This window comes from Silene latifolia, chromosome 3 (genome assembly GCF_048544455.1).
Source record: "Silene latifolia isolate original U9 population chromosome 3, ASM4854445v1, whole genome shotgun sequence".
In the NCBI taxonomy this organism is placed as follows: Eukaryota; Viridiplantae; Streptophyta; class Magnoliopsida; order Caryophyllales; family Caryophyllaceae; genus Silene; species Silene latifolia.
In genome coordinates, this window is record NC_133528.1 from 108140574 (window position 1) to 108163351 (window position 22778).

A 22778-nucleotide genomic window follows, 5' to 3' on the forward strand; every position below is an offset into this window, starting at 1 on the left:
ACTGACGAAAAACCAGCCCAGGAAGAGGCGCAGCAAGCACTGCGGCCCTTCCAAGAGGCGCAACACCTACTGCGTCCTCTCCCGAGGCTTTTCCTCCTCAGCAAGAAACATTCCCGCATTTTGGAATTAGGATAGAGGAAGATTGACGGCTTCCTTATTCCCCAAGGTATATATTTCATCAATATTAAGAATAATATTAGGAAATCGAGTTTGATGGAAATTCTAGAACATTCTGACTCGGACTAAGACGGTTTTAGAAATGAAGAAGGTTTTTTACCCATACTCCAAATGTACTCTAATTACTGTCAAAACGACCGTATCGGGACGTAGATGACGACAAAGGGGTTGTCATGACTATTTGAGCTACCACTTATCGACGAACTTATGGTATGTCATAAATTGCTCTGTATGTGAAACATGCAGCCCAATCATCACTGGATGTTTAGCGAGAGGTGCATAAATGAGATATCTACAAAGTCTTATATATAATGCCAAGTGAAGACATTATTATTGAAGTGAGGATCAATATAGATGACAAAGGTTTATAGAAAAATGATGAGGGTAGTTCAAGGAAAAATGGTGAGAAGGTGGTGGATGTAAGCAATGATGAGAGGGAATCAATGAAGAAGAAGAAAGAAGAAGAAAGAAGGGAGAAGGTTGATGAGGAGACAATTGTCATTAGGCTACCATTTCCAAGTAGTCAAATGAAGCCTAAGATAGATAAGCAACTTGGGAAATTCATGGAAATTGTGCAGAATTTGGAAGTCTTTATTCCCTTCCCCCAATTTATTACCCATGTGCCGGCTTATGCAAAATACATGAAAGACATCCTTACAAAGAAGAAGTCCATTGGTCAAACGGAAACAATTGCTTTTGCTGATACTTCTAGTGCCGTCCTACAAGGTACTTCACCACCAAAGTTATAAAATCCCGGGAGTTTCTCTATTCCATGCACAATTGGAGATACAAGATTTTAGAAGGCACTTTGTGACCTTGGAGCAAGTGTAAGCGTGATGCCTTAGTCGGTTTGTGCAAAGCTTGGGATGGGAAAGTTAAGGTGTACGAGTATGGCGCTTCAAATGGTGGATCGCTCTATAAAGAAGACTCTAGGAGTCTTGGTGTAGATACCTCATTTCTGCACCTCCCGCAAACCACCCGGTGATGATTGGGCCGCATGTTTGGTACGCGGAACGATTTATGACAGTTCATAAGTTTATCATCAAGTGATAGCTCAAATACTTGTGTCTACCCCTTGGTCATCATCTACGCGCCATTACGGTCGTTTTGACAGTAATTAGAGTTCATTTGGAGTTCCGGTCAAAAACCGCTTCATTTTCCAATAAACCGTTTAAAATGTCGAGTCGGAATGTTCTAGAATATTCCGGATATTTCTATTCCATAATTTAATTTTATATTCTTTTGGCAAAATATATCCCGAAAATCTTATTTTAGGGAATAAGGAAGTCGAGATCTACCGCAATTCCATAAAAGAAACGCGTAAATCTTTCTTCCGCAGGAGGAAACCTCTGGGGAAAGGACGCAGCACCTGCTGCGCCTCTTCCAAGAGTCGCAGTGGCTGCAGCGCCTCTTCCCCAGCTATTTTCTGCATATTTTCAGATCTTTACGAGATTTGTTTCCAAAGTTTCAGTCATTCCATAATTCCTCCGTGTGATTAGTATAAATAGGGACCTTCGTTCCTCATATTTCTCACGCGAGTGTCCGCCCTTCTCCTCTTCCTTTGCATTCTAAGACCGTACTCTAAGCTTATTGACGTCTACGTGCTTGATCAATCGACCACGTAAGTTCGGATCCTTCTAAGTACCATTCACGTTACATGACCGACCAATTTGACCAACTACACTCAATTAATCAATCAATTTAATCTAAATGCTCTTGCGAGGGCACTTTCATCATACATTCGAGTCGAGCAATCACTAAATGTTAACTTAGTTAATCTCGTTTCGTCAAACATGCAAGTCTGAGGGTGTAAATCCCATCTTTTATTATTGTATTTTATTATTGTACCAATTAATGTAAGGTTTACGTCAAAAATATGCTTAAGAACGATTTCTAAAACCCTTTTATCAAATTTTTTTCACGGATTAACTATAGACAGACGTCGAGAAGAAACACAGCAACTGCTGCGTCTCTTCCAGAGGCTGCCGCAGTTCCTGCTTTTCTTCTTCTTCCTCACCTCTCTGTTAATTCGTCTTCTTTTGTTTCTTTTTCTTATTTTCATCTTATTTGTTCGTATATAATAATTATAACAGATATTCTTAATAATTTATCGCTTTAAATCCGACTTAAATCCCTTATAATCAATATTTGCGGGTTTTCGTCATCAAATCAAACCCGGATTTTGGAGATTCGATTCGTTCATATCAAATATCTGGAATTCGACTTTTGTATATGTTTTCACCTGTTTATCACTACTTTCGTATTGTTTCCGTCTTAATAACCTAAATAACCCTAATTAATCTGTAATTAATTTCTAATTTGTCTTAATTCGTTTTAATTCATTTTATTTCGTTTTTTACTGCTTCTATGACCAATGCACATGTTAATAATATGCTAAATCACTTTCATCCGAGATAAATATCAATAATCAATCATTAAACACATCAACGAACATTAACAACACGCAGTTCTGACTTCACAGCCAGAACTCACCTCAGGAACAGACGAAGTGACCACTGTGCCTCTTCCAAGAGACGCACCATTACTGCGCCTGTTCCGGGTTGAGCTCTGTCTCTGAAATTCCGTTCTTGCTTTGACCTAATTCATTAGTTTACGTATTAATCGACTATTAACCGTAATATCACTCTAATCTTTCCGTGTTAACCTAATTTTCTCTTGTTTTTCTCAAATTATCTGTCTTAAATATATTTTTGACGTAAATCAATTAAACCGTTGTAATTATTGTAATTTTAATTATCGTTATTTATTTATTGTATTGTATGGTTTATTTATTCGTTTTCACATGTAATTAATCCTAAACCCAACTTCGACATTAATAAGTGCTAAATTACATGTTCACCGACTTAGTTAATTCTCATATGCTAGGATTAATCTGTGGATGTTGCATTGCATGCATATAATCGACAACATATAGAGTATGAATAATTTCCCTAATCATTAGTAGAAGCCGCTATCGAGGCGGAAAGGATTAGGTTTTCATTAAAAGGACTTTCTAATACGTACCCTCACCCCTTACTCCAGATCTCTGTGAACATCCGTGTTCATTGGCATCCACGAGAGTCATTCTAGACATAGAATGCTAAGGGTAACGAGTTCTTAGTGTCTATGTCATTACTTTGTGTCTTGCCATGACGCAAAGTATTCGAACGGTTTCCAATTTTCCACAATAAATTGGTGGCGACTCCACAAATGCAAACGCTTGTTTCCCAAGCCCCTCCGTGGGCCTCCCGTGTCCACAGTTTGGCGACTCCGCTGGGGTGTAATACACTTACGTGTTGCCAGGGTGAAACTTGAACAAGGTTAGGGAATAGTTTATCTGAGACAGTTGTCGGTTTTCATTACTCGACCTTCCTAGGTCGTTTTATTCAGCCTTCATAGGCCCAACCCAACCCATTCGACCAATCGCCCCGTCTGGACGGTCCAAATTCTTATCTGGGCCTAAGGATGGATAGCGATTGACGTCAACCATATCATGATGCTTACTCATGTTTGTATCAAGAGCTTTCAGTACTCGAGGAAATGGACTAGGAACCGACCTTACTCATGTTTGGCACGGACCTCTCCACAGACCCGGGTTTGATTGCTCAGTATGGCAACCCACCCTTTTAAACCAAAACTCTTATAAATGCTCTCATCATACCGTTATAATGCCTGTATAAATGCTTGTATCATATGTGATCACCATTTTCTAAACAAAACCATGACGAAATTTGTAAAATCGAAAACCTTTTTTTAAAAAAATGTAAACATTTTCTAAAATGGCCAAGATTAGCGCAAAATAAGTCAAAAATCTGTCCAAGTATCCAGTCAAAGTTTGGGCCTCAAAACCCATTTCAAAAACCTCACTTCGAGTCAACACTCCTACAACTACACTACAGTTGTCTAGGACAAACATTTCAAACCTTTGTCATTTTCAAACCTCACTTAACACAAGTGGCACACTCCCACTTCACAAAGTTGAGTCTTTTCTTTGAGTAAGTGTGCTAGAATGGTCGATCGTGTTTTGATTCATCGTCAACATCTTATCCAGTGTCCAAGATGCCTAGAACTAGTACCACAAGTCAGAGTGGTCAGCTCCAAAATGGTAATGATCAAATCCTAGCTGCGCTAGCCCGTCTCCAAACAAGCCAAGACCAAGTTTATGATCGCCTCAACACTATTGAAGGCCGAATTGTTGCTGTAGAAACTAGGCTTCCTCCTGCAGAAAGCGACGTTCCTAGTGAGGCCGTGCATGATATCCTTCCACCCTTCATTGGACAACCAGAAACCAACCCTCCAATAGGTCTTACTGAAGCTGAAAAACGACTCCAATATTTGGAGGAAAAACTAATGTACCTCAAGAGAGATGACATCTACAGGGAGAATAATCGCAAGTATGAGGTCGTAAATACTAAATTGCCAACCAACGTCAACATGACTGACATCCCGAAGTTCAAAGGACATGAAAACCCTTTGAACCACATTTGTGCTTTCAAAGACTACATGTCTAACAAAGGCATCAAACCTGAGATGTTCTTAAGAATCTTTCCTTCATCTCTCGACACCATTCCTAAACAATGGTTCTAATCTTTGGAGCACAAGAAGATTGCCACCTGGGATGATGCCGTAATTGAGTTCGCTAAACAATACGCGGATAATGCTGAAATCCAAGTCAACATGCGTACTCTAGAGGTTCTTACCCAAAATGAAAAAGAAGGCTTCACCGACTTCCTAAGTAAGTGGAGGAAGACTAGCACATAGCTAGTTGAACGTCTAGATGAAGCTACCCTTGTGAGGAAATTCGTGGATAATCTGAGACCCATTTATGCAAACCACTTGAGGTACCAAAACATAAAGACCTTCAAAGATCTAACTGTGCTAGAGACAAGAATTGAAGATGACATCCGTAAAGGGCTCTTGTCCAAAATGGTAGGTCATAGATATCAAGGCTCAACGAGTCATTCTTATGGCTCTACTAGCAAGACTGATGAGGTTAACCTCCTCGAATCATCAAAGAAGAATAACCCACAAAAGAAGTTCACGAACATTGGCGATACATACTCTAATGCTCTAAAAACATTGATGAAACAAGGTAAGCTCCAACCCATAGGGCCTACACCTGACCCAGAAAAGAAGGCCAAGTTCTGGGACGAAAATGCATAGTGTGAATATCATAGAGGTAAGGGATACGATACAGAGAAATGCTTTAAGCTAAAACATGTTCTTCAAGATATGATCGAAGATGGTCGTTTACCAATACCTCATGGAGGTAAGCCTTATAATACTCAGAATTCTCTTGGAGTTCTGATAATTACAGATGAAGAATCCACCTTGGATTGTTCACACCTCATTTTTCCAATCGAAGATGAGATTCATGCACTAGAAGATGAGGGGAGTTACTCCACCATTTCTCCTACAATCACCGATTTTATTGCATGGGCGAAGAGTGTGAATAGGCAAGTTTCAGAACTGGAAGATGTAGTAGCATCCCTCCGCAATCCAAGCACCATACCCAAGGAGAGCATTGTTGGAGTTAGTGTCCTCCACAATAGTGCGTTAACATAATAAATCTCATTAATGGAATATCATCAGATATTTAATTATTTGATTCTCGTCAGTTGATTAACGTAAATCGATAACGGTTGGCTGACTAGAGTTTGACGTTATTGTCGTGAGACGACGGTGATCAACTGACCCATTTCGGTCACACCTATAGGAACGAACCCCAATAGACAACTAATTACTTGTATGAGATACAATTTATTTAGTCCCTTGATTTGTAGACTAAAAGGTTAGTCAATGATTTTAAGAGAGAATTCGAGTTGCGAACTCGAGGAACGTCAGTTATTATTTAATTATGTGATAATTGAATAATAAATATTGGGAGACGGGTTTTAGTTAATTAATTGTTAATTCAATAAAATTGTACTAATTGATTAATGTGATTAATATTAGTACGTAAATAATATGTGTAGTGGTACACGTATATATTTACGGAGTGATTTGGACGAATTAATTATGGAAGTATTTAAACATGAAACGATGTTTAAAATAAAATTACACGTATTTGTGCGACAAATATAAGAACCAACATGGACCCGTAAATGGGCAAGTGGACCGTGTAATATTGAGTAGTGGATGATTAGGAACATAATCATTTCACCTTACTTTGTATACTACCATAAGTTATCTTATATAAGATTTTGCATGTGATGTAAGATAAAAATATAAGATAAATTCAACACTCTACCTCACCAACCCCACCATCCGGTTTTTCCCCCCTTATACACTCAAGATGTTTGTTTATTTTACACACATCATTTGTACATCTTTGCATGTGTATATCTTCCCCTATCTAAAAATAATATTCATCACTACTAAGATTGTTAGTATACATATATTAATATTTACTAAGAGAGTTAGTAAAATTAAAATATTATCAAGGGTATAATATTAACAAGTTTCTAGTTAATTACTTGTTATTATTTTTGGGTAAGTTCTTGGGTGCAACAAGAAGGAGATCTTCTCTTTGAAGATTTGTAAGGAGGATCATCCATTTGGTATAAGCTCAAGAACAAGCTAGTAAGGTGAACTAGTTTGTGCCCTTTTTACCACAAAATCAATATAAGGAAATTGTTTTTCCTTATACTTTCATTTTTATGCTTTCATATTAGCATGCATGTTACATAGATCACCTAAATGACAAATTATGAGATAATTTATTTTTTTATTAGAGAGTCTAATATGGATCTATGATCTTTCAAGTGGTATCAGAGCTTAGGCTTGTAATTTGCATGTTGATTTTAAGCATTTTAATGAATTATGAGATAATTTATAAAAACTCAAAAATGGTGTTAGAAGAGGTTTTAGCACAAAATTTTAAGGACATGCATACCTACTGAATTTAAAAGATTTGTGGTTAAGTTTGGTGATTTTTGAAGTTATTTTGCTATTTTTTATGATTTTTGGTAGAAAACCGTGTCAAAATGCCGTATTTTAGTTAAAAATTGACTAAAATTAGTTAAAATTTGATTTGGTGCATGTATTTTTTATGATATTTCATGCATGTATTCTACTGATTGTATGCAAAATGTTGAAGGTTGGTTCGAATTTTTTTTGCATGTTTATTGATTTTATGAGATAAAAGTCGATAAAAGTGAAATAAAATAATCATAATTTCGAAACATTTGATTCTGCCCATGATAAATTTATGTAAATTTAAAAATATTATTTAAATGTAAAAAGTGATTTTTAATATGTGTTTTCACTCTGTTTTGATGTTTATTGGTTTTAGTGGTTAAAAATCGATAAATATCGGTCTTTTTCTTCATAAAATTTATCCGAAATTTTTGGGCAATTTTTCCGATATTTTGGTGTTCTTGGGAGTGTTCCATAATATTAAAAAATTTTGCTTCAATTTTTTGGGTAATTTTTCAATTATTTTGGATTTTTACTTAAATATTATGTTTTTTATCGATTAAATTAGCAAAATATCACAAAATCAAACTAATTATTTATCAAAAAATTAGTGAGGACTAATTTTGAGGCTCAAAACAGTTTGGACAATTAGTTTGGACTTAAATGAGATTTAAGAGTTGATTATTGATTTTTACATGTTAAAAATCGATTAAATCCACAAAAACCGAGATGGATACCAACGAATGATAGATAGGGCGATTTTGGCATCAATTTACAGCATTTTAAGCATATTTATTTAAGTTGAATGAATGATTGTCATTTATTTAAGGTATTTATCTTTGTTGTACCTAGTATGGCCTAGTTTATTTTAATCGTTATTACCCGAAATGAATGGGAATATCGATTTGTTTGTAATTCAATATGATCTCATATCGTCGGTTTGTAATTATTTAATAGTTTTATTTATTTTATTAATTAATGTATAATAGGAATAGTTATGTAATTCATTTGTAGTAGTTATTCTTACCGGCATTTCCAAAAGATGGATTACATCGAGCAGAGTCTATTTTTGGAAGGTGTTCCAAATCCCACAAGGAAGAGCCACTTTTGAATGAAGAGGCAAGGGACCAAGGAGTTGGTTTCCGAAATGTAATAGACTAGTTTTTATTAACTAGGTGGCCATACTAGGATTTATTCATATGCTTACATGTTTGCTTGTTTTATTTTCGCGCATGCCAAAATCGCCATTCACATGCATTTTATTTTCGCGGTTGTCAATTCACGTCATTTGCATTCACCGAATTAATTCACTTATAAGGAATTTATGACTAAATTGACAAGATCTCTCACATAACTAAAATTGAGATTAGCCTTACCAATTAGTAACACCTATGAATATCCTGTTCATTAGAGCCACGCTCGCCCAAGCGGGGTGTTCTCTTTTTTACCTTGGGTAAGTAGGGTGGTAAACGGTTATCACACGCTAAAATTGGTTGGACTCAACGGGATATATGACGGTCTTGTGTTCCGGGGCTAGTAGATGGATTTAAGGAAATTCGTCGACCAAGAGTTCTAGAGGTAGAATTAGTCAACGTGACTTACCGAATTTACACAATTATGGGATGTTCCGCCTAAGCGATGCTCATTTTTGTTTAATATTTGGGTCTTGAAATCATTTATATAATTTAGTGGGAAATCATTATATAAATTCTAAAACTTGCTAAACATGTTTTACAAGTAATTTTTAAACAATGGATGTTAATTTTTCCTTTTTGTTGTAGCATTTTAATTCGCAATGGCAACTTCATCAACTCCATCGACTACTTCACTAGGCAAAGATTAATGGCTAAGGTCCGTAATGGACAAATGTATCTTAAAAGATGACGGTAGTAACTTTCTTGAATGGGAATCCAACATCAAAAGTGCCGTGTTCTCCGACAATGTGCTCACTTACTTGACCGATGCTCCTCCTATCGAGCCTGGTGCAAGAGCTTCATCGGCGGTGCGGACCGCCTATGATGACCATGTTAAGATGTTAAATGATATCAAGAATGTGTTGATATGGTCGATGTCCCCAAAGCTCAAGCTATCATGCATTTCTTTAAATGCATACGAGATATTCACTCGTATGATCGCTTTGTTTTCACAAACACCTAAAGTCCGTCAATACGATGCGGCAGCACGCTTCTTTGAAGCTAAGCTTGAGAGGGGCCAAAAGATTAGTCCCCATGTACTCAAAATGGTCGAATATGTTGACATCCTAGAGCGTCTAGGGTGTAAGTTTCCTAAGACTCTTGTGGTGGATCGTATCCTCCACTCACTCCCCACCAAGTTTGCACACTTTAGGGTAAACTACAACATCAATGACATGGATAAGAGTTACCATGAAATTCATGCCCTCCTCACCCAAGCGGAGAGGGATATGGAAGCTAGTGGGAGTGAAAAGGGAGATGTTTTAACCATGAAGTTAAAGAACATGTCCCTTGGAGTCAAGAAAGGAAAAGGGAAAGAAAAGTCCCAATTTAAGAAATCGTCAAAGAAACATGACAAGGGAAAGGGGAAAGTCGTTGAGAATGGCAATACCAAGGCAAAAAGTGTCACGCTCTCCGAGGCCGAATATTTTCATTGTAATGGGAAGGGGCATTATAGGAGGAGTTGTCCCAAATACTTGGAGGATCTCAAGGAAGGGCGTGTGACGCCTATTGGTATGATTTCCTCTCTCTATGTGATAGACGTTAATTATGCTTGTACTTCCACTTGGGTACTTGATACCGGATGTGGCTCTTTCCTTTGTAATCATTTGCAGGGTTTAAGGGACGTGCAAGCACTAGCAAAAGGTGATGTGGATCTCCCCATGGGTAATGGATCTAGAGTAGCTGCCGTTTCCGTGGGGACCTATGTGCTCACTTTAGCTAGTGGTTTAGAGTTGTATTTAAATAAGTGTTATTTTGTACCAACTTTAACTAAGAACATCATCTCCATTTACGCGTTAGACGCGGAAGGCTTTTGTTTTATGATTAAGGACAAGTGTTGTACTTTTTCTTTTAATGATGTGGTTTATGGTAAGGCCATTTCAATTGGAGAATTTATGTTTTAAATGATGTTAATGATGTTTATCATGTGGAAACTAAAAAGCTCAAAACGGGTAATCCAAACGAATCCTACCTTTGGCATTGTCGTTTAGGCCACATAAACGAAAGACGCATAAAGAGACTTGCTTCATCAAAAGTGCTCAAACCATTTGGTTTCGAATCTTATGGTACATATGAGTCTTGCCTTCTAGGCAAGATGACTCGTGCACCTTTTGCGGGAAAAGGGACACGAGCTAGTGAGGTTTTGGCTCTCATACATACGGATGTGTGTGGACCATTAACCATCTCCGCTAGAGGAGGTTTTCACTACTTCATTACTTTTATTGATGACTTAAGTAGATATGGGTATGTCTACTTAATGAAGAACAAGAGTGAAGCCTTTGACAAGTTCAAAGAGTTCCAAAATGAAGTAGAGAACCAATTGGATAAAAAAGATAAAGACCCTACGGTCCGACCGTGGTGGTGAGTATTTAAATATTGAATTTGATTCATACCCTAAAGATTGTGGTATAGTATCACAATGGACTTCTCCTGGCACACCGCAATTAAATGGTGTGACCGAAAGGAGAAACCGAACTTTACTTGATATGGTTCGGTCTATGATGAGTCTAACTGAGCTTCCTAGTTCATTTTGGGGTTTTGCCCTCTTGTCTGCAGTATTTTCACTAAATCGAAGCCCGACTAAAGAAGCCGATAAGACTCCATATGAGATATGGACAGGGAAAGTCCCTCATTTGTCATTCATGCGTATTTGGGGTTGCGAAACGTACGTTAAGATCAAGTCTGACAATAAGCTTGCACCGAGGTCTGACAAATGTCTTTTGGTAGGATATCCAAGGGAAACACGTGGCTATTACTTCTACAATAAACACGAGAACAAAGTGTTTGTGGCTCGTGATGTTGTCTTCCTAGAAAAGGAGTTTATTTCTAGGAGACAGAGTGGGAGAAAATTTGAACTTGAAGAAGTTCAGTACTATTTACAAAAAAACAAGCCACAACAAATCAAATGCCAAAACAGCTCAACACAGAACAAACCCCAGTCTCCATATTCAATCTCCACACAACTGACTACACCCTAAAGTGTGTAGCCCTGCCAGAGTACCCATCGCAATAGATACTCCACACCTAAGCCCCGCTCATCTCCATCGAGCGATAAACCCATGTTCATTAATGTGCACATCCCTCCTATGGCGGGTTCCACATAAGATGAATATGGGCGTGAAGACACTCCCGCAAGTGACTCCACTTAGCCAGGGACGCACCCCGAAGACCACAGACAGATACAACAACAATCAACGATATTAATCAAAAATACAACCAATAATATAACCAACAATCGTCACAACCACCAACAATATACTTTAACAATAATCACAATGAAACCACCAAACATATCATGTAATTAATACTGAGTAGGGAAACCCTACCTGGATAGCAATCACCAAGATCACCACAATCAGCTAATCACAATCGTTCTTCAACGAAATCATCTCCTATAAACACACAATCATACAATCACAATCTAACATCAACCATACTCCCCAAAACCCCCAAATTACCTAATTAGGGTTTCAACTAAAATCAATAAAACGATATAAAAACTATACTAGGATTTTACCCACAAAGCGACGGTCTCAACGGCGTAAAGAACTCAAACGATCCGACGATTCTAGCCCTTAGGATTTGATAGCAATGCGAAAGAGGAGAGTAACGTAACATGTTTTCACTCTTTAAGAAACTTAGAAAAGGGTAAAATGAAGAGAAACTGACGAAAGATGATTTTATATCCTTCTCGCATTACTATCAAAATCCGACAAAATAACCCGTAAAACTCACTTACTCGATCGAGTAAGTAACTTACTCGATCGAGTGCCCCTTACTCGATCGAGTGCCACACATACTCGATCGAGTACCCATCAGACAGACTACTGATTCGTATAAAAACATACTTACTTGACAGAGTAAGCCCCACTCGATAGAGTACCCATAGACATAGAAAACCGTAGTATTACAGTCTTCCCTCCTTAAAAAGAACTTCGTCCCCGAAGTTCAACCCATACATAAAAACAAACAAACTAACTCAATCAAGACATCACAACGCAACTAGGAACTCAAAACGAAACCCCACCTATCAAACAGGTACTCTTAACACAAACTCCACCAACTATGCTTACCTCACAAAGAAAAAAAACCCTAATGGAAGGCGATTCTCGGGCGAAAACTTCAGCTTGCAGCCATTAATTAGGGCTCTTTAATTCATTATTATGGCACGAAATTCAGCAAAGAAATCACGTAGCAATCAAAAATCTATACCTAAACGATCTACTACTCCTAAGAAGACGAGCCATGTTCATAATAATGGAAAAAAGAGAGGTCCAGAGGAGAATGAGGTTTTACGTACTAAACCTATGCATGAGGTGCATCCTGTGACTGGTTTGTCTTTTGATGATGAAGAGGATCCAGTTGCGACCACAGCATGGGTTACACAACGTGGCAAGAAGAATGAGGCTAAAAAGGATGATAGGGTTCCTGAGATTGTAGTAAACCCTATGGTGGAGATTGCAACTGATGATCTGCTGCAGTTTACAGATGAGGATGTCAAAGAGGAGGTGGACTACTGGAACCAGGCGGTATATTGCTTTGTACTTGGGGCAAATCCTCCATGGGAAGTATTGCATGGTTTTATTCATCGTATTTGGAGCAAATATGGCATTGACAAGGTCTCATTCTTACCAAATGGAGTCTTTTGGTAAGGTTTAAGGAGGTAAAAGATAAGGAAGCCATTCTTGCGGCTGGTTATCATATGTTTGATAACAAACCTTTAATAGTTAGACCATGGCAGGTTGATGTGGACCTCTTAAAGGAGGATGTGAAAATAGTTCCTGCTTGGGTAAGGCTCCATGGATTGCCTCTGAAATTTTGGGGCAAGTGTCTTCCATCTATTGCAGGGCTTGTTGGGAAATATATCAAAAAGGATGTAGCAACAGATGAAAAGACGAGATTGGGGTTTGCTAGAACTATGGTGGAACTTACAGTAGGGCAAAAATTCCCAAATTCTGTTAAATTTAAGGATGAGCAGAGGAAAATTGTTGTGATTAATGTGGAGTATGAATGGAAACCAAGCATTTGCACTAAGTGTAAGAGCTTGGGACATAAAGAAAGAACTTGTAGGAAGGTGCTTCAGAGAGGCAAGCCTACTCAAAAGGTTTGGAAACCAGTTCCAAAGCCTGCAACAACTGATAATAAACTCTCTGAAATTGAATACCCTGTCGTGAGTGCAGCAAATGGGACTCCTGGGAAAATACAGGCTACTCCTAGTGTGTCTACTCAGGAGGAATTGGCATCTCAGGGTGGCAAAAGTTGTCCAATGCAGGAGCCTCCTCAGGTGGTAGTAGTTGATGTCAGTGCTGATGCAGCTACTCAGAATGGGATTGAGGCAACTACAGATCAGGTGAAAGATATTGGTGACCCTCCTAACAAGTTGAATAATGAATAATATAGGTTTTTGGAATGTTAGAGGCCTCAATAATGTAAATAAACAAAAGTTAGTAAAGCAATTCATTCAGAATAATGAGATTTGTTTGTTTGGTCTCTTAGAAACAAAAATAAATGGTGATAATGTGCATAATATTTCTAATAAAATGCTGGAAGGGTGGTGTGTGACAACAAACTGTAATTTGCATAAAGGGGGTAGAGTCTGGTTACTGTGGCAACCTAGCATTTTTTATGTGTAGGTTCTGCAGTATGATCCTCAGTTTATTCATGTGAAGGTGACTATAAAAAGTACTCAGAAATCTTTCTTTCTGAGTATGATCTATGCTTATAATGAGGGTGTGGATAGAAAAGATCTCTGGGCTAAAATGGAAAGGCTTGCAGCTGTGTCAAATGGTCCATGGGTTATGGCAGGAGATTTCAATACAGTTGTATCACCTGATGAAAGAATGGGGGGTAATACTAAGCAGGAGGATATGGATGATTTTATTGACTGCATTACCACCTGTGGCATGACTGACATTCATGCTACTGGAGCTTATTTTACTTGGACAAATAAACAGGATGTTGCTCATAGGAAGTTTAGTAGATTGGATAGGTTTATGGTTAATCATGATTCGATGAATACTTTCCCTGAGATGGAAGCTCATTTCCATCCAGAGGGACTTCTTGATCATAACCCTTGTGTTGTCAGAAATTCAAAGATGGGAGGGAGGAAGAATGCCAGTTTCAAGTACTTCAATATGTGGAGTACAACTCCTGATTTTCTGGCCAAAGTTCAACAAGAATGGTCTGTGCATATAGAGGGGACTATGATTTTCAGAGTAGCCAAACGTTTGAAGAATTTGAAAGGGGTACTCAAAGACCTGAACAAGGACTGTTATTCTGACATTGAAAACAAGACTAGTCAGGCTTGTCATGAGTTAGAAAGGATTCAGTTGTAGCTTAGAGATGGTATTACCAATTCTGAATTGATTGCTCAGGAAATAAATGTTGCTGCTAATGTTAGATTTTTGACAGCTGCCAGGGACAGTTTTCTGCAAAAAAAGGCCAAGTCCAAATGGTTAGAGGAAGGGGACTCCAATTCTGCACACTTTCACAATGCAATTAAGAAAAGATGCTTGCAGAATAAAATAATTCAAGTTGAAAATATGCAGGGACAAGTCTGTACTGATAGAGAGACAATCCAACAAGCTTTCATAGATTATTATACTGACCTACTTGGCAGCAAAAAGTCTACTGAGGCTGTGAGACAAGAAGTTCTAATGCAGGGACCATTATGCACTGAAGCTCATTCAACTCTTTTATTGACACCAGTGACAGATGAGGAAATCAAACAAGTTGTCTTTGCCATTCCTAAGGACAAGGCCCCTGAACCTGATGGTTACACCAGTGGTGTCTTTAAAGACACCTAGGACACTACTGGACCTGATATTTGCTGTGCTGTTAAGGAGTTCTTTAGGAATGGTCAGTTGCTATCCCAGATTAATGCTACTAATATAACTCTCATCCCAAAATGTGAAAGACCTACCACTGTTAAACACTTTAGACCTATAGCCTGCTGTAACCTGATTTACAAGGTCATCTCCAAACTTCTCTGCAATAAGCTAGCTCTGGTCCTTCCTGACATTATACATGAAAACCAGGGAGCATTTATCAAAGGTAGATCCATTATTGAGAATGTCCTAATTTGCCAGGATATAGTTCACATGTATGCAAGGAAAAGTGTATCCCCAAGATGTTTGTTTAAAATTGATCTTCAGAAGGCCTATGATACTGTTGAATGGGAGCATGTGGAACAAATGCTGTATGGGTTACAATTTCCTACACACTTTGTCCAACTGGTGATGAGTTGTATCAGTACACCTGCTTATACATTGTCCCTCAATGGAAATCTATTTGGATATTTTAAGGGACAGAGGGGTCTAAGACAGGGTGACCCCATATCTCCTCTCTTGTTCACTATATGTATGGATTACCTCACCAGGGTCATCAAATTTGCCACTACAAGATGGCCATTTCATTATCATCCAAACTGCAAGCCTCTCAAGCTTACCCATCTGATGTTTGCAGATGACCTGCTGATGTTTTGTAAAGGAGACCCTCCTTCTATCATGCTGCTGATGAAAGCTTATACATCCTTTTCTAATGCATCTGGACTGACCATGAACAATACTAAATCTGAGATTTTCTTTAATGGGATGCAAGAGGAGATCAAAGAAGGTATCAAATCAGTGACTGGCTTTACTGAGGGGGTCATGCCTTTTAGGTACTTAGGGGTGCCTATACAGCCTGGAAAGATATCCAAGAAAGATTGCACCTCTCTAACTGAAAAAAATGGTCTCTAGGATAAGAGGATTGGGAGCAAAGAAGCTATCTTATGCTGGCAGGATCACCTTAATCAATTCTGTTCTCAATACATTGTATAACTACTGGGCTCAAATGTTTGTAATTCCTCAAAGTGTCATTAAACGTATTGAAGCTATATGTAGGAATTTCCTATGGGATGGCAGCCCTGATTTTCATAGGGTTCCCCTGGTAGCTTGGGACACAGTGACTACTTCAAAAAAGGAAGGTGGACTAGGGATAAAAAAAGCAGACATTTGGAACATTGCCACTGTTGGGAAACTTGTCAATTGGATACACTCTATGGCTGATAGACTGTGGATCAAATGGATCAATGCTATTTACATTAAAGATCAGAACTGGCAGGACTACTCCCCTCCTGCTGACAGTACTTGGGTTTGGAAGAGCATTTGCAAAGTGAAAGAGAAGTTAAAGGAAGGGTTTGTGAATGGCAGCTGGGATCACCACCCTAAGGGATATACTATTAGAAGTGGATATGACTGGTTGTGCTCTGAACAGATTGCAGCAGTCTGGTCACCTGTGGTTTGGAACAATTGGAATGTCCCTAAACATTCCATTGTTACTTGGTTGATGATGCATAATGGGATGAATGTCAAGGAAAAATTGTTCAAGTATGCTTGCTGTGCTGATGATTTATGTGTGATGTGTGAGTCTCAAACTGAGACTGTGCATCATGTGTTCTCTGAATGTGTTTACAGTTGCAGAATTAAAGCTCAGCTAAGCCAATGGTTTGGAGGAAGTGTCCCTGATACGATACATCTAGCTACGGTGTATCAGAAATCAGTCCTATGGAAAGCAAGAGCTGCTTGTCTTACTGCATACCATTACCATGTTTGGTTCCAAAGAAACAACGCAAGATTAAACTGTTGCTTGCTGCGTCCTGAAGTGGTAGCCAGGAGAATTGAGGAAGAAGTTAGCAGGAGAGTAACAGCTAAGCTAGGAGGAGCCAATGTGAACATTAATTGGCTTGCTTTAATTCAAGGACATCAGGCTTAGTTGATATATGTTTGTTTTTGTCAATGTGGGGGTTTGAACCGTGATCAGTTTGTATCTTTTGTATATTCCTTGATTTTAATATATAATATTCTCATTTTCACCAAAAAAAAACTATGCTTACCTCCACAACAAGGCTCACGATATCGTATCAACTACATTATAGTCTCTCTCGACACCAACTCCAAACACTACCAAATACTATCCATAAACGCTGTTAGCTCTGTAACATATTATCCACTAGAAAATGCGATATCAAGACACTCATAACATCAAACGGAATCTTACACCTTAGCCTTAGCATAACTCCCACTGTCTTCACAGTGTGTAGGGATAGGACTTTCGTTTATTGGAACGAACTACCATAGTGTTGGAATATGTGTCCTCCGACAATAATGCGATCACGACTGTTGATCATGATGATCACATGTTTAAAACTCATTATATAGAATACAATTGGGAAGTAATATTGTTACTGTCAACTGGTCAACATATATTGGTAATGATTGGCTGACTAGAGTTTGACATTACTGTCGTGTGACGGTGGTGATCAGTTGACCCCCTAGGTCATACCTATAGGGCAACACTCTTAATTGATTATTTAATTAATCGTATAACGTTACGAGTTAATTAAATTACTTGAAAATTGACGGACGATTTTTGGAAGTAAAATTTACGTATCAAATTGAAATGTGATTAAATGTGATACGGTCTGAGTAATTGAATTGTATAATTACTCGGATGAAATAATTGTTTAATGTAACAATTAAATTGAATGAATTATTATAAATACAATCTGTTGTAATTTATAAATGGTAAAATATTCTGGCACAAGTAATTATGAAATTACTAAGTCGATTTTGTATGTGACGTATTTTTATTAATACGTTGATTTTTAATATGTTAAAAATACATAACAAATTTATGTCACATATGACATGTGACATATTGACAATTGACAAAAATAATATGGAATCCATATTATCAAGTGGGCCGAAAATTAGAGGGTTTTTATGCTAATTATATGTTGATTGTAATTAGTGGAGGGCATGATGATTACCCTAGTCACTAGCCATGCAAGCCTATTGTTTATTGTGAAGAACAATTTTTTCATGCATTGGCTCCCCAAAATCCCTCCTCTTACACGGTTTTGAGAAGACAAAACCCATCATGATTTTTTTTTCTATAATTTTTACCTAATAACACTAAAATGTTTTAGTGTATTCATTCATTCTATCATCCAAAAATTAAGATTTCTAGAGAGATAAAATGCTCTCTTCTTCTCCTTCCATAATACCGAAATATTTATGTGTTTATAATATTTTGGGTCAATTTTCTACTAGATTAATATTATACTAGTACTTATAATATTAATTTGAATTAAGAGAAAGCCTTGGGTATAAAGCTTAGGGAGAGATCCTACACTTGGATCTTGGTTCATCCATAAGGAAAAGCTCAAGAACAAGAGAGAAAGGTGATCTCTCTTGTGCCCATTAAACCGAAATCACCAATGTAAGGACATGATTTCTCCTCTATTTTTATATTGTTTGCATGCATAAAATCCGTATTTAATTTTATGACAAATTAATTTTGACATATATGAGTATGTTAGTATGTATATAGATCTACATTTCCTTCAATCGGTATCATGAGCCACGGTTGTTTGCATGCAAATCGGTTAAAAGTTTTTCCGAGTTATAAGAATAACAAATAAAACTTGTAATATTTGTGTTATTATGATATATCACGAATTTAATCCATGCATGTTAATATTTCTGGTCCTAAAATGTTTTAGGATATTTTGGTTAATTTTACGGATTTTTATTGTTCATATTTTACAATAATGGCATTTAAATATGATTTTATGAGTAAAAATATCATTTTTGGTCTAAAATTAGCTATACTTCGAATTTTAAGTTGATTTTTGGATATGTTGGCACATATATTATTTTGAGATAACCTGTAAAGTTTCATAATTTTTGGACTTGTGATGCTCGAAAAATGAATTTTTTATTATTAAATTCGGATTTAAGTGAAAAATAGGTTAATATGAGTTAAATTTCGAATCTGGTCATAGAAAATTAATATGTTGTCACATGAAATTTTAAAAGATGTGTGTAAAATAATTGGCTATAAAGAAGTCTTTTTGCATGATTTATGGATTTTTGAAGAAAAATAGCATAAATAGTGACATTATTAGTGAAAAATTAATAAAACATAATCTATGACTTAGGAAAAACGTCTAATGTTGCATTTTATTATATTTTTCAGATCTAAAATTGAAAAGTTAATGAAAATATTTTACCATGTTTTTATGATTTTTTTTTATTTAAAATCGATAAACCGCAACATTGTTTTTCCGGAAAAATTTCGAAATTTTTAACCTAAGTTTTTGAACATTATGAGTGTCATGGTATTTTTCCAGAATGTTCATGAGTTTAAATTTCAAATTTCAAATTTATTTGAAATTTTTTGATTTATTTGAAGTTTAATAGCTTATTTTTGTAATTTTTGGTCCATTTATGAACAATTTTATAAAATATGGGTTAATTATGGTCAAATTATTAGTGAAGACTAAATTTTGAGTCCTAAGAGGTTAGGGTAATTAACTTATGCATAAATATGAGTTTATGTATTTTTGTGATTATAAAATGTTGAAATCACGCAAATCCGTAAAAACCGAGTAATATACGATATTGGCTAATTAAAGGCGATTTAGCATAAAATTGAGCATGTTCATACATATTATAATGCTGCATTTTCTTTATGATTGTCATAATTTTAATTTATGTAATTTTTGAATTATGTAATTTTACTTAGTATGGCCTTAGATTTTAATTGGTATTTCCCGAAATGTATGGGAATATCGATTCGGTTGTAATTTTATTGTGATCTCGTATCACCGTTGTGTAATTTAATAGATTTATTTTATTTTAGTTACAAATGTATAATAGGAAATTATGTAATTTATTATGTAATTTTTATTCATTCCGGAGTTCCAAAAGACGAATTTCTTCAAGAATGGCGATACATAAAGATGGTGTTACCTCGAGATGCGTGCCACAACCGAAGTTCAAGGGACCAATGGAGTTGGTTTCTGAATATGTAATAGTTAAATAGTTTTTCTATTTTAGGAAAGGTCATACTCGGATTTATTTATTTTTGCTTGCATTTTATTTTATGTCACATGCATCGCTAAATCGCCATAACTAAACATGCATTGTCATTTTATCGAGTTTATCGACCGTGTCAATTAAAATTATCGTAGTTCACCGCTTTAGTTCACTTAAAACGTGATAGATAATAAATTGACATGACCTCTCGCTAAAACAATTAATTGAGACATAGCCTTACCAAATAGTAGAAACCATGAAAACATATTTCGCGAGGGAGTGCGCTCGGCCCCACCGGGGTACAAACCTTGTTACGTAGGGGAAGTGGGTGATGAATGTTAATCCACCGAATTCATGTTGATAAGGGATGTATCGGCCACACCATGCCCAAGTTAATGTGGGTTTGGATCATGGACACATTTATTCGAAATTTGGATTGAACTCAACAAAAGTTTTTGATAAGGGATGTATCGGCCCCACCGTGCCCTTGTCGAATGTGTTTTGGGCTAAAGATAATTGTTAATGTAATATTATCGACCAAGAGTTCTAAAAGTAGAATCGATTAAACGTTAATCCACCGAGTTATATTGATAAAGGATGTATCGGCCCCACCGTGCCTAAGTCGATATGAATTTGGGTCTTGGAATCATTTATCTAGTTGGGTAGAGGTCACTAGAAAAATGCATAAAACTTGTTTAAATCATACATTTTTACGAGTATTATTAAAACGACAATTGTTTTACTCCTTATATTTTGTTTTGTAGACCACTTCTTTTTCATAACAAATGGCAACACCAACACCAACTCCTAATGCTACACCTCTCGCTAGTTCGTCTTGGCTCCGATCCTTTATGGATCGATGTAAACTTGAAAAGAATGGGTCAAATTTCTCCGAATGGGATGCCCAACTCAAATTAGCCGCCGAAGGTGACGACAAGCTTCGTTACCTTACCGAGGCCTCTCCACCCGAACCCTCCACTAGGTCCACCGCGGCCACTAGGGAAGCATATGAGGCTTACCAAAAGGAGTCCGCCGCAATGAAAAATGTCTTGATATTTGCGATGGAGGCGGACCTCCAAAGGAGAGCCTTTAAAATGAGCAATGCTAATGAGATATACTCCAAACTTGTGACCATGTTTTCACAAACTCCGCGGATCGTCCAATATGAGGCGGCCGCGGCATTCTTTGATCTCGACTTCAAAGAGGGCCAAAAGGTTAGCCCTCATGTGCTCAAACTCATGGAGCTTGTCGAGACCTTGAAAATTCAAAAGGTTGAAATCCCCAAAGAACTCATCGTAGATAGGATTCTACACTCCTTGTCCAAAGTCAAGGCATATGTGCAATTCCGGGTGAATTTCAACATGCAAGACAAGGATGTGTCTCTTGAGGAGTTGCACAAGTTACTTGTGCAAGCCGAGAGGGACATGGGATTAAATGTGAACCCTCCCAAGGATGTGCTTAACATAAGCACTAAAAGTAAGGGGAAGTTCAAGAAGAATGGGAGAAAGGGCAAGAAGCAAGCTCCCACATTCACCAAAGCTAAGTCTTGTGAAGCTAGCACCTCAAAAGTCAAGAAGGGTCCTCTTGATAAATGCCATTATTGTAATGGCATGGGACATTGGAAAAGGAATTGTTCCAAATACCTTGGTGATATCAAAACTGGAAAGATCACTCCAGTAGGTAAATGACTATCCTTCTTTTATGTTTCTAATTCAACTATGGTATTATGATGCAAAGTTGTGATAATGTATCTCCCTTTTTATTGTAAATAGGGCCTCCACCAAGCAAAGACAAAGGAAAGGAAAAGCAAGCATAAGAAACCATGGAGAAGCTAAGGATAGCTTTTATGGAGCTTTGCTTTTCATTGTCTTATTTTAAGTTATATTTTGGATTTTAGAACTTTAAGTTTCCGTGTTCGACATGGAAAGGTATTTTGGATAATGGTTTGTATTTTGGATGATGGTGACTTGGTTTGCAACCCAAGTCACCCGCTTTATCATTTATCCTTTCATGTTCTAAAATTCATCTTTAAATGCTTGCACTTTGAAACATAAGATTAGTCACTTAAAGTGATCTAATAGACAAATATAATGACGGGTTTCATTATATGTCCACATGCTTAAGGCTTGTGTATGATCATTTATGAACCGATTTTTGAGTCTATGAACTCTCTTAAAGGAATGTCAATCACCAAGTACACATATGAAATCAATAACTATTAGTCTATCTATGAGATAGTTCTCCTTATACTTCAACATCATTAATTTGTGTCTCATATGCTATCTTTGAATGTTTAGTGTATTTATTCTAAAGATAGAGTGGGAGAAAAATGAGGACACAACACACAAGGCAAGATAAAATTGTGTACTTGTGTATATGAAGATCTACACAAGAGAGAATGATTTGAATAAAGGTATATTTATTTACATAGTATGCCGAATAGATGAGATCTATGGTCTCAAGTTAGTTCTATATGACTAAAGAGACCAAGTGTAGTAATCATAAGAGATTATTCTCAAGATAACTACACGAGGAGACCAAAAGAAAGTTTTGGAAGAAAAATGACTAATGTAAAGTCTTAACAAGTTTTTGACTAAGTTCATGAAACATTTGACCAATAGTTTCA

General features: G+C 37.0%; 1 protein-coding gene across 1 annotated transcript; it reads left to right on the plus strand.

Moving 5' to 3' along the window:
• The first annotated feature begins 620 nt into the window (after positions 1-620).
• LOC141649463 (uncharacterized) lies at positions 621-17042 on the plus strand. The gene is made up of 7 exons (XM_074458154.1): positions 621-903; positions 12468-12907; positions 13030-13638; positions 13922-14590; positions 14663-15076; positions 15131-15948; positions 16028-17042. The coding sequence occupies exons 1-7, from the start codon at positions 621-623 to the stop codon at positions 17040-17042; spliced, it is 4248 nt and encodes a 1415-aa protein (XP_074314255.1).
• Positions 17043-22778: the final 5736 nt, after the last annotated feature.

What these genes read in the sequence shown, in the direction of transcription:
- LOC141649463 (XM_074458154.1), top strand. Translation starts at nt 621, where the DNA reads ATGAAGAAGAAGAAAGAAGAAGAAAGAAGGGAGAAGGTTGATGAGGAG. An exon ending in GCAAATATGGCATTGACAAG is followed by an intron (nt 12,908 to 13,029) that starts GTCTCATTCTTA and finishes AGACCATGGCAG; the next exon opens with GTTGATGTGGACCTCTTAAA. An exon ending in TTGAGGCAACTACAGATCAG is followed by an intron (nt 13,639 to 13,921) that starts GTGAAAGATATT and finishes TTTTATGTGTAG; the next exon opens with GTTCTGCAGTATGATCCTCA.